Source organism: Staurois parvus, unplaced genomic scaffold (genome assembly GCF_062004578.1).
Source record: "Staurois parvus isolate SC_StPar_1 unplaced genomic scaffold, SC_StPar_1.0 ptg000592l, whole genome shotgun sequence".
NCBI lineage: Eukaryota > Metazoa > Chordata > Amphibia > Anura > Ranidae > Staurois > Staurois parvus.
The window spans coordinates 837,622-861,865 of NW_028318388.1; the positions used below are offsets into that span (position 1 = coordinate 837,622).

Below are 24,244 nucleotides of genomic sequence, written 5' to 3' on the forward strand. Positions count from 1 at the left end.
TCCTGCATGCATGCCTGAGCTAAGGGCAGATGGACCTTAGGAAGTGGATGTTACATAAATCATCTGCCCTTACTCAAGATGGCCACGGCCAGAAATGCTAGGGGGGTGTTTTTCAAAGTGATTTCCCCAGCAAAATAAGTTGTGGAGACATGGATGCATGGGGAATTTGCTTTGAATCTTAAAAATGAACTAGGCAGTGTTTTTGATTTGTGGTGCTCGGATGCAGCGCAGTTCCGCTTTAGGCATTAACTCTTTACAGACATTCTACATTTCACTAAACTAGCGACAATCAGGTCCTGACACCGTCTGCTGTTCCAAAGAAGAATATAACATACACTTACTTATTCCTATGAAACAGGTCCCAGGGGAATTAGCTGAAAACAGACTGTCACTGCAATTCCAACCTCCAAAAACTCACAAATCCTGAAAAGTTGATTGCGCCACCTGTCCTGGTCGGCTGGCAGAGTTTTCACTTAGTCGTTTAGTGGTTTTCTGGTTAAAGTGACTTAGTGGTAAATGGTGCTCCTTTGAAGTGGCAAAGCATGTAATGTCTGCTGTATACACTGCAGTTACCGAGTGTTATTCTTCATTACAGCATTAGTGCATGAGATGTGGGATTGGGGGAAATTGGAGGATTAAGGTCCAGGATTGCTAAACACTTCCACTAAATGAATCAAGGAGATTGAAAGTGTCACTGAACCTTCTGTAGATTACAGCCTGATTTCCTTACAATCGTAATTAATGAACACTTATCAGTATATACATTTCATGAATGTTACAGAACTAAAAACAACTGAGAGAAAAAAAAAAATCTAAGGATGGCGTTGTCCTGGAAGGTAAACAGTATATGCATTTCAGCGAACAAACATTTTGAATTACTATTGTAATATTTACCTGCTTAGAGGTTCTGAGTTTTAATTGTTCACTGTTTAATTTTTTGACTATTGTATTAAAGTGTGTGTCCAACCAAAACCTTTTTTTACTTGGATAGAATGTAAAAGGATGGGAACCCCATTCAGGCTTGTAATGCTGTGAGTTAAAACACAAAAGTGCTGCATTAATCTATATATTTATTTCAGGTACTTATATAGCGCCATCAATTTACGCAGTGCTTTACATATATATTGTACATTCACATCAGTCCCTAACCCTCAAGGGGCGTACAATCTAAGGTCCCTAACCCTCAAGGGGTGTACAATCTAAGGTCCCTAACCCTCAAGGGGTGTACAATCTAAGGTCCCTAACTCACATTCATACATACACATACTAGGGACAATTTAGAGAGGAGCAAATTAACCTACCAGCATATCTTTGGAGTGTGGGAGGAAACCGGAGGAAACCCACGCAGGCACAGGGAGAACATGCAAACTCCAGGCAGGTGGTGCCGTGGTTGGGATTTGAACCGGCGGCCCTAGTACTGCCAGGCAGACATGCCAACCACATAGCCACTGTGCCACCCAATATAAATAAGGCAGGCCATACATTAAGCAATTTTTTTTCCTTCAACCACAGGATGAAGGAAAGACAATTGCTAGATTCCTCCAATCAACACAGTCATTGATGGGGGAACCCATCCTGCTGTGTTATTGTGTTCTGCCAGCAGGAAGCACAGGGAGGTTTCCCCGCCAGCAGAATACAGTGATCACTGCAGGTGGCTATAGCAGCCGACCGTGATCAGACGAAAAAAAAAAAAAAAAGACAGGCTGGTTATGCTGAAGTTGATTGATAGATCACCTTCAGTACAGCTAGTCTGCTTCTGAATGAATTGAAATTCAGCTGGTTCCTGCTGTACTGGTTGAAATTCAATCCATCAATGGCCAGCTTTAGTGTTGTGCAAACAGAAAGTATTGTGAATAAATAAATGAATAAACAAAAGTGCCTACAAAGCTGAGTGCAAACAAACTGTGACCAGTTGTAGACACAGTGAGGATCTCAAAAATGGCAATAAATAAAAGAGTTCAAAACGTGTAACAGGAATTTGTGTATCCAGTGTATAAAAAGGATCATTATTAAGTGCATCTGTTTTTGTACCCCAGATGGTGCTTGTCAGTATTAAAAGCATTTTGGGGTGAGTTTTTATCTCTTGGCACACTAGATGGCGTCTGTGCACAATATTAGAACGTCAAGGCGAGTCCATCAGCTGTAGGAATAGTAGATGACATTCTAAAGCACCAGCAATGATTTTGTTCTACGTCTACCATGAGTGATAGGGAAACTCCAAATACATTGCTGCTACATATTGTGTGTGATGAACGTCACTCTTCTAAGCCTGGATGATGTCATCTATGGACAAAACGCGTAGGGCGGAGCCAGACATGCTGACCACATCACACATTGTGGAGGCTGCTTCCTTTTATCCTTTGTTTTTTGGCCATACCATCCTATACTAAGAGAAGGGGAGCCCATTCCTAATACCAGGATTTCAGATCCTGCATACCATTCTCAGCTTTCTTTGACCGCTAATACATTGGGGGTCAATTATGTCTGGTAAGCTGGTTTGCTGATTGTGTGAAGTTTCATTGAGGTTGGTTGTTCCTTTTAATACACTGGATGCACAGATTCCTGCATTGAGCGTGGTACATTTTAGATTGTTTTATTTATTGCCATATTTGCGTTCCCCACTGTTATAGTGTGTGTAAAATTCCTGCACTGAGTGCTAAGCAGGCCAAGTCAAAAACCAAACAAAAATTCTTGTCGATTTCCAGATCGTTTTTCGCATTATTAGTGTGCCAGATGCAACGTGCCATATTCATGCTGCAATCGAAAGTGCCTGATCCAACATGCTGGAAAAACTAAATGAATGATGGCACAAACATATGCGCCATTTTCTTTTTTCAATCAACAGAATGTTAGGTTTTTGACTCCTCTATGGCTGGCCTTACACTTTGGACTGTTCTATTTATTGCCATTTTTTAGATCCTCACTAATCATACTGCATGTACAATGGTTCACGTTTTGTTTGCACTTTGTTTTGTAGGAAGTTTATTCATTTTTATGTTCACAATAATTGCTTTTTGATGCGTTTGCAAAACACTAATTCATATATAGATTTGTGCTGCACATTTGTGTTTACATTTTTGTATATTTACTATCAGAATTTTTGTGCTAGCTGTGTTTTGCAGGATTCCACTAAGTAACCTGGGCACAGATTTGGGAATACTATTTGTAGTAATGTTCTGTTGCTCACTTGCTATCGTGGTGAGAATGATTTCACCAGACTTAGAATAGAGGGAAGGCTATAACCTCCTGTTAGATTTTATTTCTGAAAAATCATTACTCAGAATCTGACTGGAGAGCTCTAGCTCTCTAATCAGCAGGGAGTCTGAGTTTTCCTGCCTGCAGAGCACTCAGCAGGAGCTGCATCAGATTACTAGAGAATCACCACGGCTTCCACACAGAGAACAGTGTTCTGACCTGCAGACTATTGCACCAGGAAGACGACTTTACACGGGTGCTCATTTTAAAGCCTAAAATAAGTACAGCTGGCCATAGATGGTTTGAAATTCGACTAGTTCAGCAGGGACTGCCTGAGTTTCGATCAGTGTGTGGCCATTCCTGTTTGACGACAGTTGATTGAAGAAAAATGTTGGAAAACCTCTCTCGATCAGTGGCTACAGCCAATGATCAGTACGTTCTGATTGCTGTGGGTCCTGCAGTCAGAATATAATGCCACAGTAAGGCACTACCTACCTCACTTGTGTTCAGCCTGCTGGCCGAACGAAAAAAAACAAAAAGTAACAATCTACGTCTAGCTAAGGACATTGCTTGTATCTACTTCAAGCCTTAACATTTCCACTCGCCTATTCGCATTTGGCGAGTGGAAATAACATGGGGCGAGTCACTGTCAGAGCTGACGCCACCATAAGGCAGCACAAGCATCTGGGCAGAGAGACCCCAGCGCTCCATGTCCCGGACCTGTGCACCAATCACCCTCTCTATTCCCCATTCTTCTCCCCGCTCACTCGCAGTGTTTTGCTCTCCTCCCTCAGCCTTGGTTTCCAGTGTCCAAGACTCTCACTAGGGAGAACATGCGAGCTGGCACTGTGTACAGGGTGCCACCGCATCAACCTCCACTCCCTGACACGCTGGTTTTCATCTGACAGGTTAGTGATCTCAGTGCTGTAGCTGCACTTTCTTCCCAGACAATCTCTCCCCTCCTCTCTGGTCTAGAGCTTCTATTCTGCTTCAGTTTCCTCTTTCACTCCTCCCCATCATCCTGATCCAGCCACACCTTGTTCTCTACTTTCCGCCTCTTCTTCCCCACCATGCACAGTTCCAGCTCCGCTGGAGGGCTTTCTGTAAGAGAGGACTCTGATGGTACAGGGGGGCTCTGATGGTAAAATGGGGGACTCTGATGGTAAAGGGGGACTCTGATGGTAAAGGGGGACTGGTAGAGGAGGACATGAGATGGGGGAGAGGGGACTGGAGAAGGAGGAAGACATGAGATGGAGGAGATGTTTACATTGCTTTATGTTAATATTGTTAAATTTGTTGTTAATATTTATTCTGCATAAGACATTTAACAGTGTCATTTCAGTAGATAATTTAAGAGGGCGTGTTTAGGGGTGGGGCAGGGTAGGGGTTGGGTGGGGCAACTGGTGGCGAGTAACTCTTAAGTCCTGGCTAGTAGCTTAGGACTTGAAATGTTTAGCCTTGATCTACCTAATTAGGAGTTAAACTACAATTGGCCTTTAATGTTGGTTTTCATGCTGAATGGGGCTGTACTTTAGTGCCACCTTTAAGATTCAGGTTTAATGTTTTATTCAAGGTTGCTTTTGCCTTAAATGTATAACTGAAATACAATCTCAGCTAGTGACCTCTATGGCCAGCATTAAAACTTGTTATCTCTTGGTCTCTGAGCTTCCTGCTGCCGTGGACACTTTGGAATCAGCACAGAAATGCAGAATTAGCATGCTTGTATTGTTTCCTTGCTAGAAATAGTGGCAGGATTGGGTGAGGTCATGGGTGGATGGGACAAAGCACCTGAAGTTGTGATGGCGGTGGGGGTTGTGTGGCCTTTAAAGTAGAACTATAGGCAAAACTTTCTTTATTGTGGATAAAGTAAAGGAGGGTTTAACTCCTGTCAGTTTATTTTTTACCATCTGAGTCCCATTAGAGATATTTCCCTTCACTTCCTGTCCCATAGCCAAAACAGGAAGCGAGAGGAAATCCCTGCAAATAAGGGGAATTCCTTGGGGACCCCCAGGTCACCAGAACTAGTGTGCCGGTTGGAGGATTTCCCTTCTATTACTTTTGTGGGGAAAACCCAAAAACCCAAAATTTGGGGATTTCAGCACAGTGGCTAGCACTTCTGCCTAGCAGCATTAGGGTCGTCAGTTCGAATCCCAACCCCGGCACTGCCTGCCTGGAGTTTGCATGTTCTCCCTGTGCCTGCGTGGGTTCCTACTGATACTCTGCTTTCCTCCCACACTCCAAAGACATGCTGGTAGGTTAATTGGCTTCTGTCCAAATTGACCCTAGTATGTGTATGTATGAACGCGAGTTAGGGACCTTAGATTGTAAGCTCCTTGAGGGCAAGGATCAATGTGAATGTACTATATATTTGTAAAGCGCTGCATAAATTGATGGTGCTATATAAGTACCTGTAATACTTAAAGGTAAACCGGACAAATAGAGAGGGTGAATCTCGCTAACGGGGACAAATGTAATAGGTGTTCCTATCTATCTCTGCTCTGTCCAAAACTTAAAAAAAAGATGCGCAACTCATGGGGCCCCTGGGCAATAGGGGATCAAGGGGCCCCTGTGTCCTTGCCCAAACTCAAAAAAGCCTATGAAAAAGGTACCAGGGGCATCTCATGGGGCCCCCTACTGGCCCCGGGCACTCGGGCAGTGCCCGAGTTTCCTAATGGTCAGTCCGCCCCTGCGCACAAGAATCCTTGAGACTTACAATGAAACCTGATCATGTTATTATTTTTAGTAGAATTATAATAGCGTTCAATGAAAATTCAGGACAAAATAAATGCACAGCACTTTGGCACAAAATATTTTAAGCAATCATTCCACTGAAAGCTATTATTTTGTTTATGGTTTGTCTGTGCTGGGTTGACCAGTTATGCAGGGAAAAGGGAGACCATTTTGTATAGTGCCGGATAGGTAGACACCAGAGAGGTGGTGCTGCTATGGCTATTTTGGTTACTTTTATAGCTTAGATATGTGAATTGTAAGATTTTAGTTGCATGTGTTTTTAGAAGCTTGGCCTCCCTTACTGATATGCTAATGAACCCATTGGACTGGTTCCTAAGCTCAGGACAGGAAATGATGCTACAGAAAATTATGTAGGCAGGAGTAGGGGGAGGGAAAGAGGACTTGAACAAACCATTCACTCAGGAACAAAGGAATGGTTGTTTGCAGGTCTCTGAAAAGGAAGGAGCCATTAGAAGACTCATCAAAGGAAGAACCAAGGTAAGTAATGCTTTAGTGCAGTGTTTCTCAACCTTTTTTCAGTCAGGGCACCCTTTAAAATTATGGACAGTCTCGAGGCACCCCTTAAAAATATGGACAGTCTTGAGGTACCCTATTCTAAAATGGAGTGCTTCTAGACTGTCCATAATTTTAAAAGGGCACCCCATTCTAAAATGTGAAAAACTATTCTAATAGTTTTATACAATGCAGCAACATTCACACGTGTAGGACACCCAACATTAGAGGTGATGTATTCTTCCAAAGCAAATACACATTTGCACACTGGTACTGACTAGTATTCCAGTTTTTCTCCATCATTGAGCTAATGTGACCTCAGCACTGATGGAGAGGGGCAGGGGAGGGTCAAACAAGGATGCTGTGCAGGCAGCCGACATCCTCCTTATCAACTGATGATGTCATTGGTTGTCAGGACGCTGGCGGCTAGAAGGTCGTAATGGTGCACAATGAAAACCTGTGGCTCTGTGTAACTAAAAGGCAGGCTTTTTCCACCTGGTGGCTTGTATACAAGTTTTGGGCAATTTTTAGACATTTTGCCAAGGCACTTCTGAAGAAACCTCAAAGCACCCTGGCTGAGAGGCTGGTTTAGTGTAAGCTGTACACATACATTGTACATTCCTGTTTGTTCAGAAGGGTGGTTTGTGCATGTTGTATGTATATTTTTGCAATAGCTGTCAGTCTTGTACTATATTCCTATAATTGTAAGTTTGTATGTGCAGCAGTTTATTTGATAAAAGTACATTAATATACTACAGAAGTTTAATTGCTTCCTTGGTTATACTGCAAAGTAACCTTAATAGACAAAGAAAAACATTACAAGAAACTACTGGATAGTTTAGACGCCAAAACATACATTTTTGACAGACTGACCCCCTTTTCTTCTTGTCTACTGAAACCTTACCGCTTACAGCTTTTCTTCGATGCATTTCAGGTGACGGTGAAGGTGAAGGCAGACAGTCAAGGTGTGACGATGTGGAATTATTTTTCTTCTGGTTTTGCTCCTCCATGAGATCGAGAAATCTGGTTATTGGCAGTCCAGGAACTGGCTGTTTATACCTTGCATACTGAAGAGCATCCATGATCCATCGCATGTCACGCCAAATTTCATCTGTTTGCTGTTAAAATATGAAAAATAAATATGAAATATTTATGTAAAAAGACTTATATCATATATATATTTATATATATATATATATATATAATTATTATTATACAGTATTTATAAAGCGCCAATAGTTCTCTTAGCGCTGTACATTACAAAGGGGGACAGAACATGTGACAGAACAATACCAATACAATGCAAAACATGAGGGGATTGAGGGCCCTGCTCCTTCAAGCTTACAATCTAGGAGGGAGGGGATGGTGGCCCCGGCGTGGGAGGAGGAGACCAGGGAACTAGAGAGAAGGAGGTCTTGTGAGGAGAGGAGTATGCGTGTTGGGCGGTACTTGGATATTAGGTCAGTGATGTAGTTCGGGGCAGTATGGTGGACAGCTTTGTACGTCAGTGTTAGGATTTTGAATTTGATCCGTTGAGCAATCGGAAGCCAGTGGAGGGATTGGCAGAGAGGGGTGGCGGAAACGGAGCGGTTGGAAAGGTGAATGAGTCTGGCAGCCGTATTCAGGATCGACTGAAGCGGGGATAGCCAGCGGCGAGGCAGGCCAGTGAGGAGGGAGTTGCAGTAGTCATATATATATATATATATATATAATTTGGGTGCTCACTGCAAAACGCAGGAAGCATTTGGTATGACAGCATTACACAAACATCTTAAAACTCTAGAACAGTAACCACAACACAAAACAGAGGGCGCACTGGCTTGGTGCATTATCCTCATAACATGTTTACTTTTTCAAAAGTGGTAAGTATTATACTCACAAAGTGACAATTGCATTAAAAGCTCATCATAAAAACAACAGCATCCAGTTCATGATACGTCATGGCAAATGACAGGACAAAAGGACCTCCAACAACTAACGCGTTTTGAGGACTTGCCTTTTCCTCAGAGCTTCTGATGTTGAGCTTTTAATGGAATTGTCACTTTGTGAGTATAATACTTACCACTTTTGAAAAATAAAACATGTTATAAAGGATAATGCACTAGGCCAGTGTTCCCTCTGTTTTGTCTTGTGGTTACAGTGTTTCCAGACTTCCCCAGTCTTGTGAGGGCCCACAAGTTAAATTGCACTGAGTAAATACAGCTTGATAAAACAAAAACTGTCTGTCTTCATTTCAGGCTGCAAAGCAACAAAATGTAATTCTTTTAAAGGGTGGGGGGGGGGGGGGGTGACTCTTTTCTAAACCCACTGCATGCACTCACCGGCCACTTTATTAGGTACACCTTGCTAGTAACGGGTTTGACCCCCTTTTGCCTTCGGAACTGCCTTAATGTTTTGTGGCATAGATTCAGCAAGGTGCTGGAAACATTCCTCAGAGATTTTGGTCGATATTGACAAGATAGCATGCCTTTCTATCATCTCAAACCAGTCTGCCCATTCTCCTCTGACATCAACAAGGCATTTTCATCCACACAACTGCCCCTTACTGGATATTTTCCCTTTACAGACCATTCTTTGTAAACCTTAGAAATGGTTTTGCATGAAAATCCCAGTAGATCAGCAGTTTTTGAAATACTCAGACCAGCCCATCTGACACCAACAACCATGCCAGTTTCTGAGTCACTTAAGTCCCCATCGTGATGCTCAATTTGAACTTCAGCAAGTTGTCTTCACCACATCTATATGCCTAAATACATTTAGTTGCTGCCATGCGATTGGCTAAAGTGGTCGGTGAGTGCATACTAGTATCTATTTGGAGGACCAAAGGAGGTGAAACATTTATCTGATTGGTAGGCATATCTTTCCATTGCTATTAGACCTTCTTTTTACTAGGAGGCAGGGGCGGGCTGACCATTTGGAAACTTGGGCACTGCCTGAGGGCCCGGGGTCACTAGGGGGCCCCATGAGGTGCCCCTGGTACCTATTTCATAGGCTTTTTTTAGTTTGGGCAAGGACACAGGGGCCTCATGATCCCCTATTGCCCGGGGGCCCCATGAGTTGTCAGTCCACCCCTGCTAGGTGGTCATTTATATCTGGTGAGTTTGCTTGGCCCCTGGGGATTCCTGAAAGATGTGAATTAAACATCCTAAGCACACTAATTTGAAAGCGTTATTTGGAACACCTTGCGGCACTGTGGGGCTGCGTCTGACATTTGCAGTGAACACTTATTTGGTGGATGGACTTTGATAACCAAATAAATAGGTAAACAAAGGTACAGTTTTCCAATTTTAGATTTAATTTATTAAGGCTTGCACTTTAGTTCATATGATCTATGATGTATTCATTTATTTTTAACCTTGCATTAATTGATATTTTTAGACTTAGGGTATAACGTATGTGATTGTATTCTATTTTTAGAACTGTATATTTTTTTCTGTTTAAGTTAACAGAGGAGACTCAATCGCTCCTACATGGCTTCTTGAAGAACCACACAACTGAAGCTAGCATCAGAGAAGATCTGAACTTCCACTTGATAAGACCTAATGAACATGTGAACAGAAGACCAAGTGAAAGCCTTGCAAATCTCAGAAAAAGAAGCCTGATGCTGAAAATACCACATAAGGCACTTAATAATCTAGTGGAATCTGCTTGACAGGGAAAGGTGGAACTTTTCCCTAACATCTATAGTCTTGAATGATGAGATGCTGAATCTACCTGGAAATAGTGGAATGTGAAGCAGGGTGTCCCCTACGTGCGAGATAACCTCAAACAGTGCACACCACATTAGGGAAATATCCTTGGATTGTTGTGGAGTAGACACAGAAACAATGTCATGGTTAAGGAAAAAGGGAGAAACCACATAGGAAAGAAAAGAGGCCTTAGTTCTCTCTCTGTTGCACAAGAAAGGGTTCTTTACAGGTTAAGACTACCACCTCAAAAGGTTTGAGCCTTGCAGAGGTGATGGCAATGAGAAAGGCAACCTTGTGAGAAATTGTAGACAGAGGAACATGTTGATGGTTTCTGAATTTCTGACAGAACTAGGTTGCAATCCTATGGATTTACTGCGGCATGGACAAGGGGAATAATATGAGCAACACCCTGTACGAAAGCTTCACCCAGTTTTTGAAAAGGAATTGCCAGGGTCAAGACTTGACCCTTGATGGAACTCAAGGCCAAATGTTGATTTGGAGAAAACTGGAGAAACGACAGCATTAGTTCCATGGAGTACTTCCCTGGGATTGAATATCCTTTCCTCGCACCATGAGAAATAGGTTTTTCTAGGGTACAATGCTAGACTTTACAATAAGTTATAATGCTAGACTTTGAAATAAGTTACTTTTCAATGTTTCAAGAACATAGGGATAACCGTCTGATAACTTGTCTGGCTTAATCCTGGTCAAAGGATATAGCAGTCAAGAGGTCCATCATTGAAGGGGAAACCAATTGTTCATAGTTCCAGAATGCTGACTGGGAGACCAGATTTACCATGTCAACCTTCCTTTGGGCTCAAACGTTCCGCATTAAATCTATTAGATTACTCATTGCTTCTCCCCTGCCTGGAGACTCTCACCTCTGTGGGCATCAAAGATACCTACTTGCATGTCCCTATCTTTCCATTGCACCAATGCTTCCTGTGTTTTGCAGTGAGCACCCAATATTACCAGTTCATTGCCCTTGTCTCTGAACCGCCGCATGCACTTGACCCCCCACACCAAGCTTGCCCTGATCGGGTGGGTCAGAGGTTCAGCCACGGAGTCAGGAAAATCCATCCTCCATCTGGTCTGAAAGGTTCCCATGATGGATGACAGCCTGCTTGCTATTCGGGCACTTGGCAGAGGGGAGGTGCCAGGATTGCTAGCGGGGGGATCCAAAAAGAAAAGGATCAGGGCTGCTCTGTACAGAACCATTACACAGAACAGGCAAGTATAAACATTTTTTTTTCAATTACAACCATTAGAATCACTATAATGCAGTAGTAAACCACAAAATAAATAAAAAAAATCTTCTCCCTGAATGTTAAGAGTATAATGTGCTAGTATGCATCACATACTAGCACATTATGAAAGACTTGCCTGAAAATAAAGCCCTCCAGCAGAGCATTGTCATGGCTCCCCGGGGCTTCTATCTTCACCTGGTTTTCCTTCTGGGTTTGCAGGCCATTTGACTGGCCAAGCCACGATGATGCCACTCCCAAGCATACATGTGGGAGTTTTGGCTGTGGCACTGCTCTCTGGCATGCTGTCCATTGAGCACGCAGTGTGCAAGCACCGGCAAAATCACAGGCACTACAAAAGTAAAACACTGTATCTCCTAAATGGTGCATGTTTAGGAAATATTTACAGTACCTACAGGTAAGCCTTATTAAAGGCTTACTTGTAGGTAAAGCATACAAAATCGACTACAGATCTACGTAATCTTTAACACTTAACTAGAAGGCAAAAATGTAACCGAACACCTAAATCATAACTCTAGTCCTAAACAGTAACTCCAGACCTTACTAGAGTATGGGGTCCTGTAAGCAACTATGGTGTATACAAAGTGCTAGTGAATAATTAAATTGCAATTCTCCCTGATGAAGGCATGTGACCCGGTGGCGTAACGCGTAGGGGAGGGGCCCTGACGTCACAACGATTAAAAAAATATACAGCAAGTATTCAGCAACATTGAAAAACTTTACTGTGGACTCAAATTTCAACATTTGTATGAGTTTTTAACTTGTAAAACATGTGAGTGCACCACTTTATTTAATAAATTAATTTTAAAGAGGATGAAGCACTATATTTTTCTTTACATTTCATGGCTATTACATCTAAGGAAGCAAGAAGGAGACCCCCTAGTTGGAAAAGGGATATTCCTGTCCATCCATTCGGCTCCAGGAAAATCCATAAGGAAGAGAGGGGACCCCCTGCTGGAAAAAGGGAACACTCAGTCCATCCATCCATCCATCCATCCCAAGAAAAGAGGGATAATCCTATCCATTTACCACTAAGTCCAATTAAAGAGACACAAGCTTTTTATGACCTCACTTAACGGTTTGGTCATATATAATAGGTGAGAGCACAACCGGTGAAGGTGATTTTTATATGATTGGTGGACTGCGTGGTTATTATTTCGTAACACAGAAGTATCAAAGTCAAGGGCTTAATAAGGACATATTTGCAGCAGTAATATAATTGCAGTGATATATATACATATATATATATATATATATATATATATACACACACACACACAGTGGGGCAAAAAAGTATTTAGTCAGCCACCAATTGTGCAAGTTCTCCCACTTATAAAGATGAGAGAGGCCTGTAATTGGCATCATAGGTAGACCTCAACTATGAGAGACAAAATGAGAAATAAAATCCAGACAATCGCATTGGCTGATTCGGAAAGAATTTATTTGCAAATTATGGTGGAAAATAAGTATTTGGTCAATATCAAAAGTTCATCTCAATACTTTGTTATATATCCTTTGTTGGCAATGACAGAGGTCAGACGTTTCCTGTAAGTCTTCACAAGGTTGGCACACACTGTTTCCGGTATGTTGGCCCATTCCTCCATGCAGATCTCCTCTAGAGCAGTGATGTTTTGGGGCTGTCGCTGGGCAACACAGACTTTCAACTCCCTCCAAAGGTTTTCTATGGGGTTGAGATCTGGAGACTGGCAAGGCCACTCCAGGACCTTGAAATGCTTCTTACGAAGCCATTCCTTCGTTGCCCGGGCGGTATGTTTGGGATCATTGTCATGTTGGAAGACCCAGCCACGTTTTATCTTCAATGCCCTTGCTGATGGAAGGAGGTTTGCACTCAAAATCTCACGATACATGGCCCCATTCATTCTGTCCTGTACATGGATCAGTCGTCCTGGTCCCTTTGCGGAGAAACAGCCCCAAAGCATGATGTTGCCACCCTCATGCTTCACAGTAGGTATGGTGTTCTTTGGATGCAACTCAGCATTCTCTCTCCTCCAAACACAACGAGTTGTGTTTCTACCAAACAGTTCTATTTTGGAGAACTTGCACAATTGGTGGCTGATTAAATACTTTTTTGCCCCACTGTATATATATGTATTTATGCTGGACTATTATTTATTCAATTTCTATTTAATATTCATTTAATCACAATTTTATTTTAATTGGTATTATTTCTGACAGTAAACTCCAGATCTTAAAGTGTTATTAAACCCAGGACCCTGCATTCACTATATCTGGTATCCTACAGTACACAGAACATGGAAATGCAATTATTTTAGTAAATATAAAGTGCTAAATACCTTTTCTCATCAGCAGTTAGAGCAGTCTTGTGACTTCTATCAGTGTCCTGCTGAGCACTGGTTAATCTTGTAGGAGGAGTTTTCATTCTCCTCTGACTGTCCTATGAGGCTGCAAGACCCCTGACCCTCTGTCTGGCTAGTACTGATTGGCCCTGTGTTGATCACTCTCTAGCAATACACACCATACTGAGCATGTGCAAAGTGTCTCCTAGGGCTCTGTACTATCAGCAGATGAACTGGGAACAGTATAAAAAGGGGAGGATCAAAAGACAACAGAATCAAACAGCCTTTTTACATAATGAGGATTAACCCCATTGGTTCCACAGTGAGTATAACAAGCATACTTTACTGCATATACAGACTGATTTTACTGTTGTGGGTTAGTAACATTTTAACACTAATTTAACCCGTGGCAAATTGAGAATTTCCTTTGGTGCCAAAAGCAGCAAGCTGTTCTGGTGCCAGAAGCTCTCCGTACTAAGCAAAGATCTTGGCACTACGAAGAAATAATAAAATAATAAACAAAAGTTTATAAATGAACAAACAAACAAAAAACAACATGCAATACTTAGACTGGACTGATGAAACTTATCCTGCAATGCTGGGTCCTGTGTTTTTGCTCCTTTATTTTCATAACTATACCGTATTTACATAGCCTTTCCCTGCTCTCCATAATGTGCGGTTTGTGGAGTGGCGGCTGTACAGTTCAAATGTATGATCACACACATGTTTCTGTGGTTTGTGGTCAGTGCTGCAGATCACTGTGGTCTGCACAGATGATTTATTCCTTACAAGGTAAGGTACAGCTGCTTTTTATTAGCTTACAACCCGGGGAAACTTCATAATCAACCAGCAGATATACTGTGGATATTAAAGAAGACCTGTAGAAAAAAAAAAATTCATTCTGACTTTTCATGTGTGTGTATAAAAACACACACACATTTTTTTTAATCTTTGATTCTATCTTTCCATGTGACAACACTGAAGAAATGACACTTTGCTACAATGTGATGTAGTCAGTGTACAGCTTGTGTAACATGTAAATTTGCTGTCCCCTCAAAATAACTCAACACGCAGCCATTAATGTCTAAACCGCTGGCCACAAAAGTGAGTCCACCCCTAAGTGAAAATGTCCACATCAGGCCCAAAGTATCAATATTTTGTGTGGCCACCATTATTTTCCAGCACTGCCTTAACCCTCTTGAGCATGGAGTTCAAAAGAGCTTCACAGGTTTGAGAGCACGAAACGCGTTAGAGAGCTGCCCTAAATCCTGTGACGTCACACCGCACGGCCGGCGGCCATTTTGACTTCTCCCTGCCAGCTTTCAACTGCAACATGCATAAAAGGATGACCTGGTGGCTACTGCATGTATTGTGAGACAGGCTCCCCCTGCTGGTGAAAAGATTGATTTCCCCCTGGTACCTGGAGACCCTGAGGGTGCGATACTTGCTTAGCTGACGCAAGCCAGACGATCCCCGCTGAGATCCAGTTTCCATATGTGGATGACCAGGAGTTGGTTATTACTCAAATGCGCATTAAATTGCACTTTCCGGTTAGTGCAATCTACACTCATCTCCTTATGATGAACATGGTCACAGAAGTCACCAATTTTTTCACCACTTTGCCTTGAAAACTTTCACTGTGCACTCCAGAACACTTATTTTGGTTGTATATATTCATCATCATAGATCACATTTTTGGATGCTAATTATATCTTATCATCCCTGTTATGTATATAATCAAGCAATGATTAGTTTGTTGTTGTTTTGATCATCGCATTTTAAGATCGCATGTTTCATTTCTAGATTTCTACTAGCGCTGCATGTTCTATTTATATATAGCTTCACAGGTTGCCACTGGAGTCCTCTTCCACTCCTCCATGATGACATCACGGAGCTGGTGGATGTTAGAGACCTGAAAAATTATATCTAGCAGTTTAAATTTACTAAAATAATTGCTTTTCCATGTTCTGTGTACTGTGAGAGACCAGATATAGTAATGCAGGGTTCTTGGCTTAGTAACACTGTAAAGCGGAACTTCTCCTTTTGGGTGGAGCTCCGCTTTAAGAACTTTTGGTTATAAATACACTTTAAATGTAATAGATTAACATTGATTACATATTATTCACTGCTACCTATGCATGGGCCGCCATGTGTAAAGTGCTTGGAGTAATCGGGATATGCTTTTTTCTGTTAAAGCGGTAGTAAACTGTTGAAAAAACAAAACAAAACCCTCTTCTCCCTGCAAGTTAAGGGCATAATGTGCTAGTATGCATTGTATACTAGCACATTATGAAAGACTCACCTTAAAACAAAACCTTCCAGCGGCACACTGCCTCTGCTGACAGGGCTTCCATCTTCACCCAGTCTTCCTTCTGGATTTGCAGTCTCCAGCAATATGAATGGCCGAGCCACAATGACATCACTCCTGAACATTTGCATGGGGGGCACGGCTGCAAAACAGAGCTCTGAAGGGAGAACACTCCAGACTGTGGATAACGTACGCCAGGTTTTCCCTGTATACTGTTGCAAGAAAAAGTATGTGAACCCCTTGGGATTACGTGGAGTTTTGTTAACACTAAAATCCAGCTCTTGGACCCTCATGTCACGACAACACCCATCAATTTGCTTCTGCAAGAGGGCTTAGGGCATCATCCTGGACTCCTTTGAGGCAGCTCCCTTTGCCCAATTTTACTCTAGACCCTTTTAATCCATCATCAAGATGTGAAACAAGCAAATCTAAGGGTCAGGTTTCTGTATTATCCATTCCCTTCCCCTTGCCTCGCAATCCTTTATCAGGACTTTTCTACAGGGAGTTGCTCATATCATTCCCCCCTGGTTTTGACCTTCTGTGTCTCTTTGGGATGTCAACCTCCCCCCCCCCTTAATCTGAGACATTACATTGGAAGACCTCACTTTAGGGCTGTCTTCTTGGTTGCCATCACGTGTTTCTGAGTTAGCAGCTCATCGTGTAAAGAGCGTTTTCTTGTTTTGCACAAAGACAAGGTAGTTTTGAGATCAAAAGGTGGTGTCCTTTTTCCACTTCAGTGAGTACATTATCCTCCCTTCCATCTGTCCTGCCACATGACAAATAAACTGCCTTAGATTGTTTAGATTTGATTAAGGCTGGGAGAATATACTTAGCAGCCACAGTCTCTTTTCACCATATGGTACCATATAGAGTCCCTTTCTGTTCTACCTGGAGGTCCACCAATGCCCCCCACTCCACCCCTGCCAGGATCCAACAACTAATTTCCAGGTTCTTTGCCCTTAAAGGAAAGGTTCACCCATTCCACCAGGGCTGTTGGTGTCTCCTGAACTTTTCAGCGGGTGACCAATCTTTAAAGCGGAACTTCCCCGTTTGGGTGTAACTCTGCTTTAAGGCTACTCAGGAAACATGGTAGTTGTTCTAAGGTGAGAAAAATTACTAAACTGCCTTCATTTTTTCTTTTAGAAATTTTTCCTTTACTCTTGCAGCCAATTCATGCATGGCTTTAGCGGACCTTTTAGACTAGGTTTACACCAGTACTGTATAACCTAGTGCACACTGTTCCGGAAATCCTGTGTTGGACTGCCCTACTCGCAAAAAACATGGGTAGGAAAGAAACCCCTTACACCTTTGTAAAAATTGTGCTGCACCGAAACGCAAGGTTAGAATTAATGGCACTCCTGTGCATACGCTAAAGAGAACCACATTTCTGTGCGTATTGGAAATGTGTGCAATATTGCACGCACTCCCAACATGCATGGAAGTGAACCAAGCCTTGGGTCTTGAAGTCTCGTGCCAGACATTTAACACTGTCCAGCCTCCTTTCTTCCTGGAAAATGTAGTGGGAGTGGATCAGTGGTATGAAAAATTTCCTTAGGAAAGGCCAAGTTTGTGTATAACTAAAACGAGGTTGCCCCAGGGCATGCGTAATTATAATAGGCATGTACTTCAAGATGCAACCATCTCTATGTTTTCAAATAGGTGGAGTGAGGAACTTTGGACGTAGGAACAGAACATAGGAATTCTGAAGCACTGATTTGCAAGTCTGCAGCCTAGAATCGTTACCAGGTTAAAATATGGAGGCACTATGCAGGGAAATACTCCAGGTCTAAAGTACACATAATTTTTGCCTGGAGCCTATCTTGAAGAATAGTGTGGTAACTGATTAAAAAAATACATAATCATTTGAACTCATTTATGTAGTTCTAAATGCCTTCTCTCTACGTATGTAAAAAAAAAAAGATACACAAACACATATATACATAAAATACTGCTAATGCTGGGATAAAACAGATATAAGCAAAATTAAATATATATAGCCTGTCCTGTTAAATATATATTTATTTTTTACTCCCACTGGAGACTTTCAAAATTATTTAATTAAAACTGCGGCTTTTGCATGGATAGCAGATAATGACACTATTGTTAAGTAATAAGACATGACAGGATGCCTTTTATTAAGCTGTTTACCCATGCCATGGGCAGGCTGGGAGGCACAGAGTCAAAGGCCAAGTGACTTAAACCATCCGAGACGTGCTGAAAAGTGCCAATAAAACACAGTCAAGTTTGTTTCTGTTAATGTATCTTGGACCTGACGACAAAGGCGAGCCAGCAGGGAATGTGTGTTGTAAACCAAAAACCTAATAGAGACCTGTGTAGCGACATAAGAGGTGAGAACCCACATTCCTTCATAGCGTTCCTAAAGCTGTGAGTAATATCTAAGACACCTTAACAAAGTGAACCTATCAGCTACCCAGAATACTCAGAACATTAGTCTTATTAAAAAGCTAGATATTGTTTTCATATTAAAAAATACTTATAGTCTTTCAAGGTTGGGTCCCTCTGCTGAATTCCCACCCGTGTCTCCTCTGTGGCTTCGTTTTTTGTTTACTACCACAACCCAAAACCATACTACCGTGTTTCCCCGAAAATAAGACATCCTCCAAAAATAAGACCTACTTACAGGTTTCCTTCTGAGGGAAATATAAGGCATCCCCCCCCGAAAATAAGGCCCCCCTAGGCTCTGTCTCGGAATGAAAATTAATTTACCGTAAACTGGTTGCTAGGGCCGCCCCAACTGGCGTCTAGCAACCAGTGACGTCACTGCTGTGTGGAGGCGGAGCGGAGGTCGGAGTGAGCGGGAGAGAGATGCGTGTAGAAGAACAGGAGGATTAGAGCGGACGGGACGCGGCAAAGGTGGTGAGTGCTGGTCTGTCTCTGGTGACACCGCCCTCATGATGACTGAAGGTTCTCAGTCAGTGGCAGACCCTGCTCCAGCCCAGGCCCCAGCCAGCCCAGTGACAGTCAGGCCCCAGGGGGGAAATGTCTGATAAAGGGGTGGGGGGGTTGTCTGGTGAAGGTGTTCAGTGGCACAGGGGTGGGGGAGGGGGATCACTTAAAATGACACAGGAGGATCAGAGGGGGCAATCAAAATGACACAGGAGGATCAGAGGGGACAATCAAAATGACACAGGAGGATCAGAGGGGACAATCAAAATGACACAGGAGGATCAGAGGGGACAATCAAAATGACACAGGAGGATCAGAGGGGACAATCAAAATGACACAGGAGGATCAGAGGGGGCAATCAAAATGACACAGGAGGATCAGAGGGGGCAATCAAAATGACACAGGAGGATCAGAGGGGACAATCAAAATGACACAGGAGGATCAGAGGGGGCAATCAAAATGACACAGGAGGATCAGAGGGGGCAATCAAAATGACACAGGAGGATCAGAGGGGGCAATCAAAATGACACAGGAGGATCAGAGGGGGCAATCAAAATGACACAGGAGGATCAGAGGGGACAATCAAAATGACACAGGAGGATCAGAGGGGACAATCAAAATGACACAGGAGGATCAGAGGGGGCAATCAAAATGACACAGGAGGATCAGAGGGGGCAATCAAAATGACACAGGAGGATCAGAGGGGGCAATCAAAATGACACAGGAGGATCAGAGGGGGCAATCAAAATGACACAGGAGGATCAGAGGGGGCAATCAAAATGACACAGGAGGATCAGAGGGGACAATCAAAATGACACAGGAGGATCAGAGGGGGCAATCAAAATGACACAGGAGGATCAGAGGGGGCAATCAAAATGACACAGGAGGATCAGAGGGGCCAATCAAAATGACACAGGAGGATCAAAAGGGGTTTCATGGAAAAATAAGACATCCCCTGAAAATAAGACCTAGCACATCTTTGGGAGCAAAAATTAATATAAGACACGGTCTTATTTTCGGGGAAACAGGGTAGTAGGTTAAGGGGCTATCCGGAAACTTGCATCTATATAACTGTTCTAGGTAAATTAGATTGGAATCTCCTCTGGGGTTGTTCTCTGGAAAGTCCTGCATGGTGTTATTAAAATACAACATATGGGAAAGATAAAATAAACAATACATATAAACAAACTAAACATGTCTAGATCTGGATGGTTCTACAGACTTACTGACAAGTAGATCCAGAGATATAGATGGATGAAAATATATGCAAATCTTGACATCTCTTGTAAACCTTTCACCCCCCTTCCACCTCCTGAAAGTGGTTGAAAACCCTCACATATACCCAGTGAAGTGACTGGCCTCAGGCGATACACAGAGATGAAGCAAATCCTCCTACATAAGTTGTATCTGTTTATCTGCAGTCTTCTCTTCTCTACATCGGTTCAAAGTGCTGAATTTTAAATGAGGAAGAGAAGAAGCGCCTCTAAGTGCAGTATAGACCACTTTTAATAAGTAACAAATTTAGAACAACTCACATTGTATCATAGTAAAACAGGCTCATAAGGTGCAGGCTCATAGAGATAGAAGAACAATAATATAAAGGATAGGTGCAGCGCTAAAAGTCAAATGTGCAAAATTCTGAATGTAGACAATATTATTGCATATAAGGTGCTGATCATAACAGATAAGGTGACATAGTGTTAGGACATATGAAAACACAATAAATATGGTACATAAATGAGAACCACAGATAGTGGTTAAAGTGATGTGAATGTCCAATATTATGAACGTGAGGATCATAAGATCTCCAAGAAGTGATCAAATTCTTTATCCGGAGTGGTAGATAGGGTGACCAATATGGAGTAAATTGCGCACTCACCAGATGCACGAATTAATCACACATTTGAGATAAACTGTCTCATCAGGTCAGCCATAGCATCCACTCTAGAAGATAGTCAGATTCCAGTTCCCTGCAGGGTCCTCCAACTGGTACCAGCAATGCCAAGTCTCCTCTAGGATGGGCTTCTACGAATGGTGAGGCTCACAGGGAGCCCAAAAAAGGATGCTACATAGTGTAATATTCTCTCCGGTACCGTTACCCGCTGCATGCTCTGGTCACCAGAGGATCCTAATTCGCACATCTGGTGAGTGCGCAATTTACTCCATATTGGTCACCCTTATCTACCACTCCAGATAAAGAATTTGATCACTTCTTGGAGATCTTATGATCCTCACGTTCATAGTATTGGACATTCACATCACCTTAACCACTATCTGTGGTTCTCATTTATGCACCATATTTATTGTGTTTTCATACGTCCTAACACTATGTCACCTTATCTGTTATGATCAGCACCTTGTATGCAATAATATTGTCTACATTCAGAATTTTGCACATTTGACTTTTAGCGCTGCACCTATCCTTTATATTATTATTTATTTAGAGGTTTTTTGGTTGCCTTGGTGTTTCAGCTGCTTTGTGTTTTGCAGCACTCACTTAGTTTGTATCTTTAGAGATAGAAGAACAGCTGTGTCCAGGCTATGGCAGCCGCGTCTGCGCTCAAGGGATTGTGGTTGTAGGAGAAAGAGCCGGCCGGCATGCAGAGTCTCCTAAAGATGGCGTCTGGAACGCACGTTGAGACGCGAAGTTGGCGTTAGCTTGATGACGTACAAGGGCCAGCATGCATAGCGACGAGTTTCAGAGCATATGCTAGACCTCTGAGGGTGGAAACGCACTCCTTTATCAAGCTTTTCGGGCCCCTATCCGCACACACACAGCCCCCTGAATTTTAAAGCCTGTCTGCAAGTTAAGAAAAAAAAGGGTGGAGAGTTTGAGTTACACACTGCAGAGCTCAGTGAGAAGACTTCTGAGAAACGATTGGAAGGGACACACACCCCTTCACACAGCACACAGGAAAAGAGCTGAGGCTGTCACTCTATTGGAGGTCCCTCCCCTGTCACCATTTTTCTCTTGGTGTCAGGAAAACTTGATTCATGCTGATAGCAGAGGAAGGAGACAGCAGACAGATGACACTTATTGCTCTTAACTGAGACAAGTACACACTATAGAGGGATATGCTTTGTTTGTATTTCATGACTGAGGTTTACAGCCACTTTAATTTCCCTACTGCTCCTTTAATATGATAGAAGACATCACTGACCAATAGGGAGGTCTAGAAAGAGCGAGAGGATGAGACAATGCAAACATGATCTTCAGATAACTGCAGCTGCCTATATCTCTGGAGATATTGATCGTTTTTACATGTGGTTTTCAATAAATGCAACCTCTGCATCTCTTCGTCATTAGCAGTTCATCAGAAAATATCACACATTAAAATTGCAAGAGAAAAAAAATGTATGAAACATGTTTATAAATAAAGCAATATTATCACGTGATAAGCCACTTTTGATATGTTATGACATACAAGAGCTTCAAGCATAAGGCCCACATGGCACAATATAGTGAATTTCTAAGTAAATAGGCTGACATACCTGCACATAAATCGGGTATATAAATCAGTGGGATTTACAGTTTGCATTTGTAAAGACATGGCAATGGCACTATTTTATGGCATACTGTTCAGGCTGGCAAATGTCACACGGAAAGTAACAGTGCTGCTGTAGTGCCAGATGATGGCATGTCACCAGTGAAATAGGAGCTCTTTGGGCAGTGCCGTTGAAAGAGTGACTGTAGGTGTGGGCACAGCTGTATATTAGAGCACTCCATCTATTTAGAAGCTGTAAATATATTCTGCAAGACAAGCCTGATGAAAGGACTCCTGTATATCATGCCTGGCAAGGGCTACCATAATCCAATTTCTACACTCACATGCCGTCAGAATCACTCAAAACCACATGAATAGCTTGGAGTGAGGGAAGTACTGGCCGCCCACCACTGGGGTGGTGACAGCAGAAGTTGGGTGTAATGGAGTCACTGGTGGTCTCTGAGTAATCTGGCCTGTGACCATGACTGACGTTACAGCACCATACAAACTGACCTGAATGCAAACAAAGGTTGAAAGAACACCTACAGCCTCATTCAATAAACAGCTTATATATTAAAAGTCTACTAACAAGATCCTTTGTTGCTGCCCATAGCAAACAGTCTGCTTACAACTATCATTTCTACAGTCCATAAAACGAGGATTTTAAAGGGTTGCTATGGACAGCAAGAAATGTTTCTTCTTCTAGCACTTTTTTCATGCATAAACCTCCAACATTTCTTTATTTTTAGTGCAGAAGAAATCAGAATTCAATTGGGCGAGCACAATGGCAATATTTATGGGAACTCTATTGAATAATGCTGTAATTGGACCTTAGAGACCCCATCTTCAGAGCATTAATTTAATCAAAAATATTTTCGTAAGAATATATGTGCATTTAACATATTTTCAGCAAAAGCCTCACTTGTGTGGACATAGTAACAAAGTCCTAAATCTGCTGCTGGGTGCCACCATCTTGGATGTTATATCAGGAGCCCCAACAGACTCAGAGTTGTCACTCAAGTAACATGCTATGTTATTCCCCATTGGCCAGCATTGAGAGTAATTAGACAATTGTAAAAGAGGAGAGGGCTATGACATGCAAGGAAGGAAAGGGCTGTGCTAGGGAATTGACCAGTCATATTTCCTAGCAAATTCAAAGGCGCACTCCAGGTCAATTAAAAACATGACTTTTGTACTTATTGTGAAATCTTTTTTTTTTTTAAGCCAATTGAGGAACACAGGAATATAGCAATTGTGAACATCTGGGTTATCCTGCTGCCTCCAGGAGGTTTGGACACTGGATAATGCAAATAAAGTTAAGTCAGCCCCTAACTTGCTTCCAACCGCCGTGCCTCTGTCTTGGGAGCAAGCATAACCCAGCAGACAAAAGGGGTAGGACCTGTGTCCCTCAATGGACTACAAGAAAAAGATTTTACAGCAAGAACAAGTTTTTTTCCTTTATCGTCCATTAAGATGGGAATGTTTATGTAACTGTAAATTCCATATATTGGAGTGCAGTACATGACACAGGAGTTGATCCTTAGACCATGGGTTATATACTGCTACCTTCAAGTAATTGGCAAAAGCTTTGCTGGGAACTGTTCTGCCCACCCTGCACAGGTTACCCATATAACTCCACCCACTTCAATTTATAAGCAAGGAGTAAGGTGATCACTGAGAAGAGGGGAGGGACCTCTGTCCTGTACTATACTCCAAGACATCGACATCAAATTTACAGGTACACCAAATTTCCATAATCGTATGGTACAGGACACAAAAGTTGATTCTCAGACCATGGCATGTCCTCAAGCAATAAATCCAAAGGTGGACAACA

The 24,244-nt window shown here is 42.4% G+C and overlaps 1 protein-coding gene across 1 annotated transcript in view; it reads right to left on the reverse strand.

Annotated features, from left to right (window-relative positions):
• The window catches only part of ANKFN1 (ankyrin repeat and fibronectin type III domain containing 1), a 925,115-nt gene that overhangs the window by 33,791 nt on the left and 867,080 nt on the right, over window positions 1-24,244 (reverse strand). Inside the window, exon 18 of the mRNA XM_089692527.1 lies at window positions 7,343-7,556. Within this exon, the coding sequence (XP_089548653.1) occupies window positions 7,343-7,556 (214 nt within the window). The remainder of the gene's footprint in view (window positions 1-7,342; window positions 7,557-24,244) is intronic.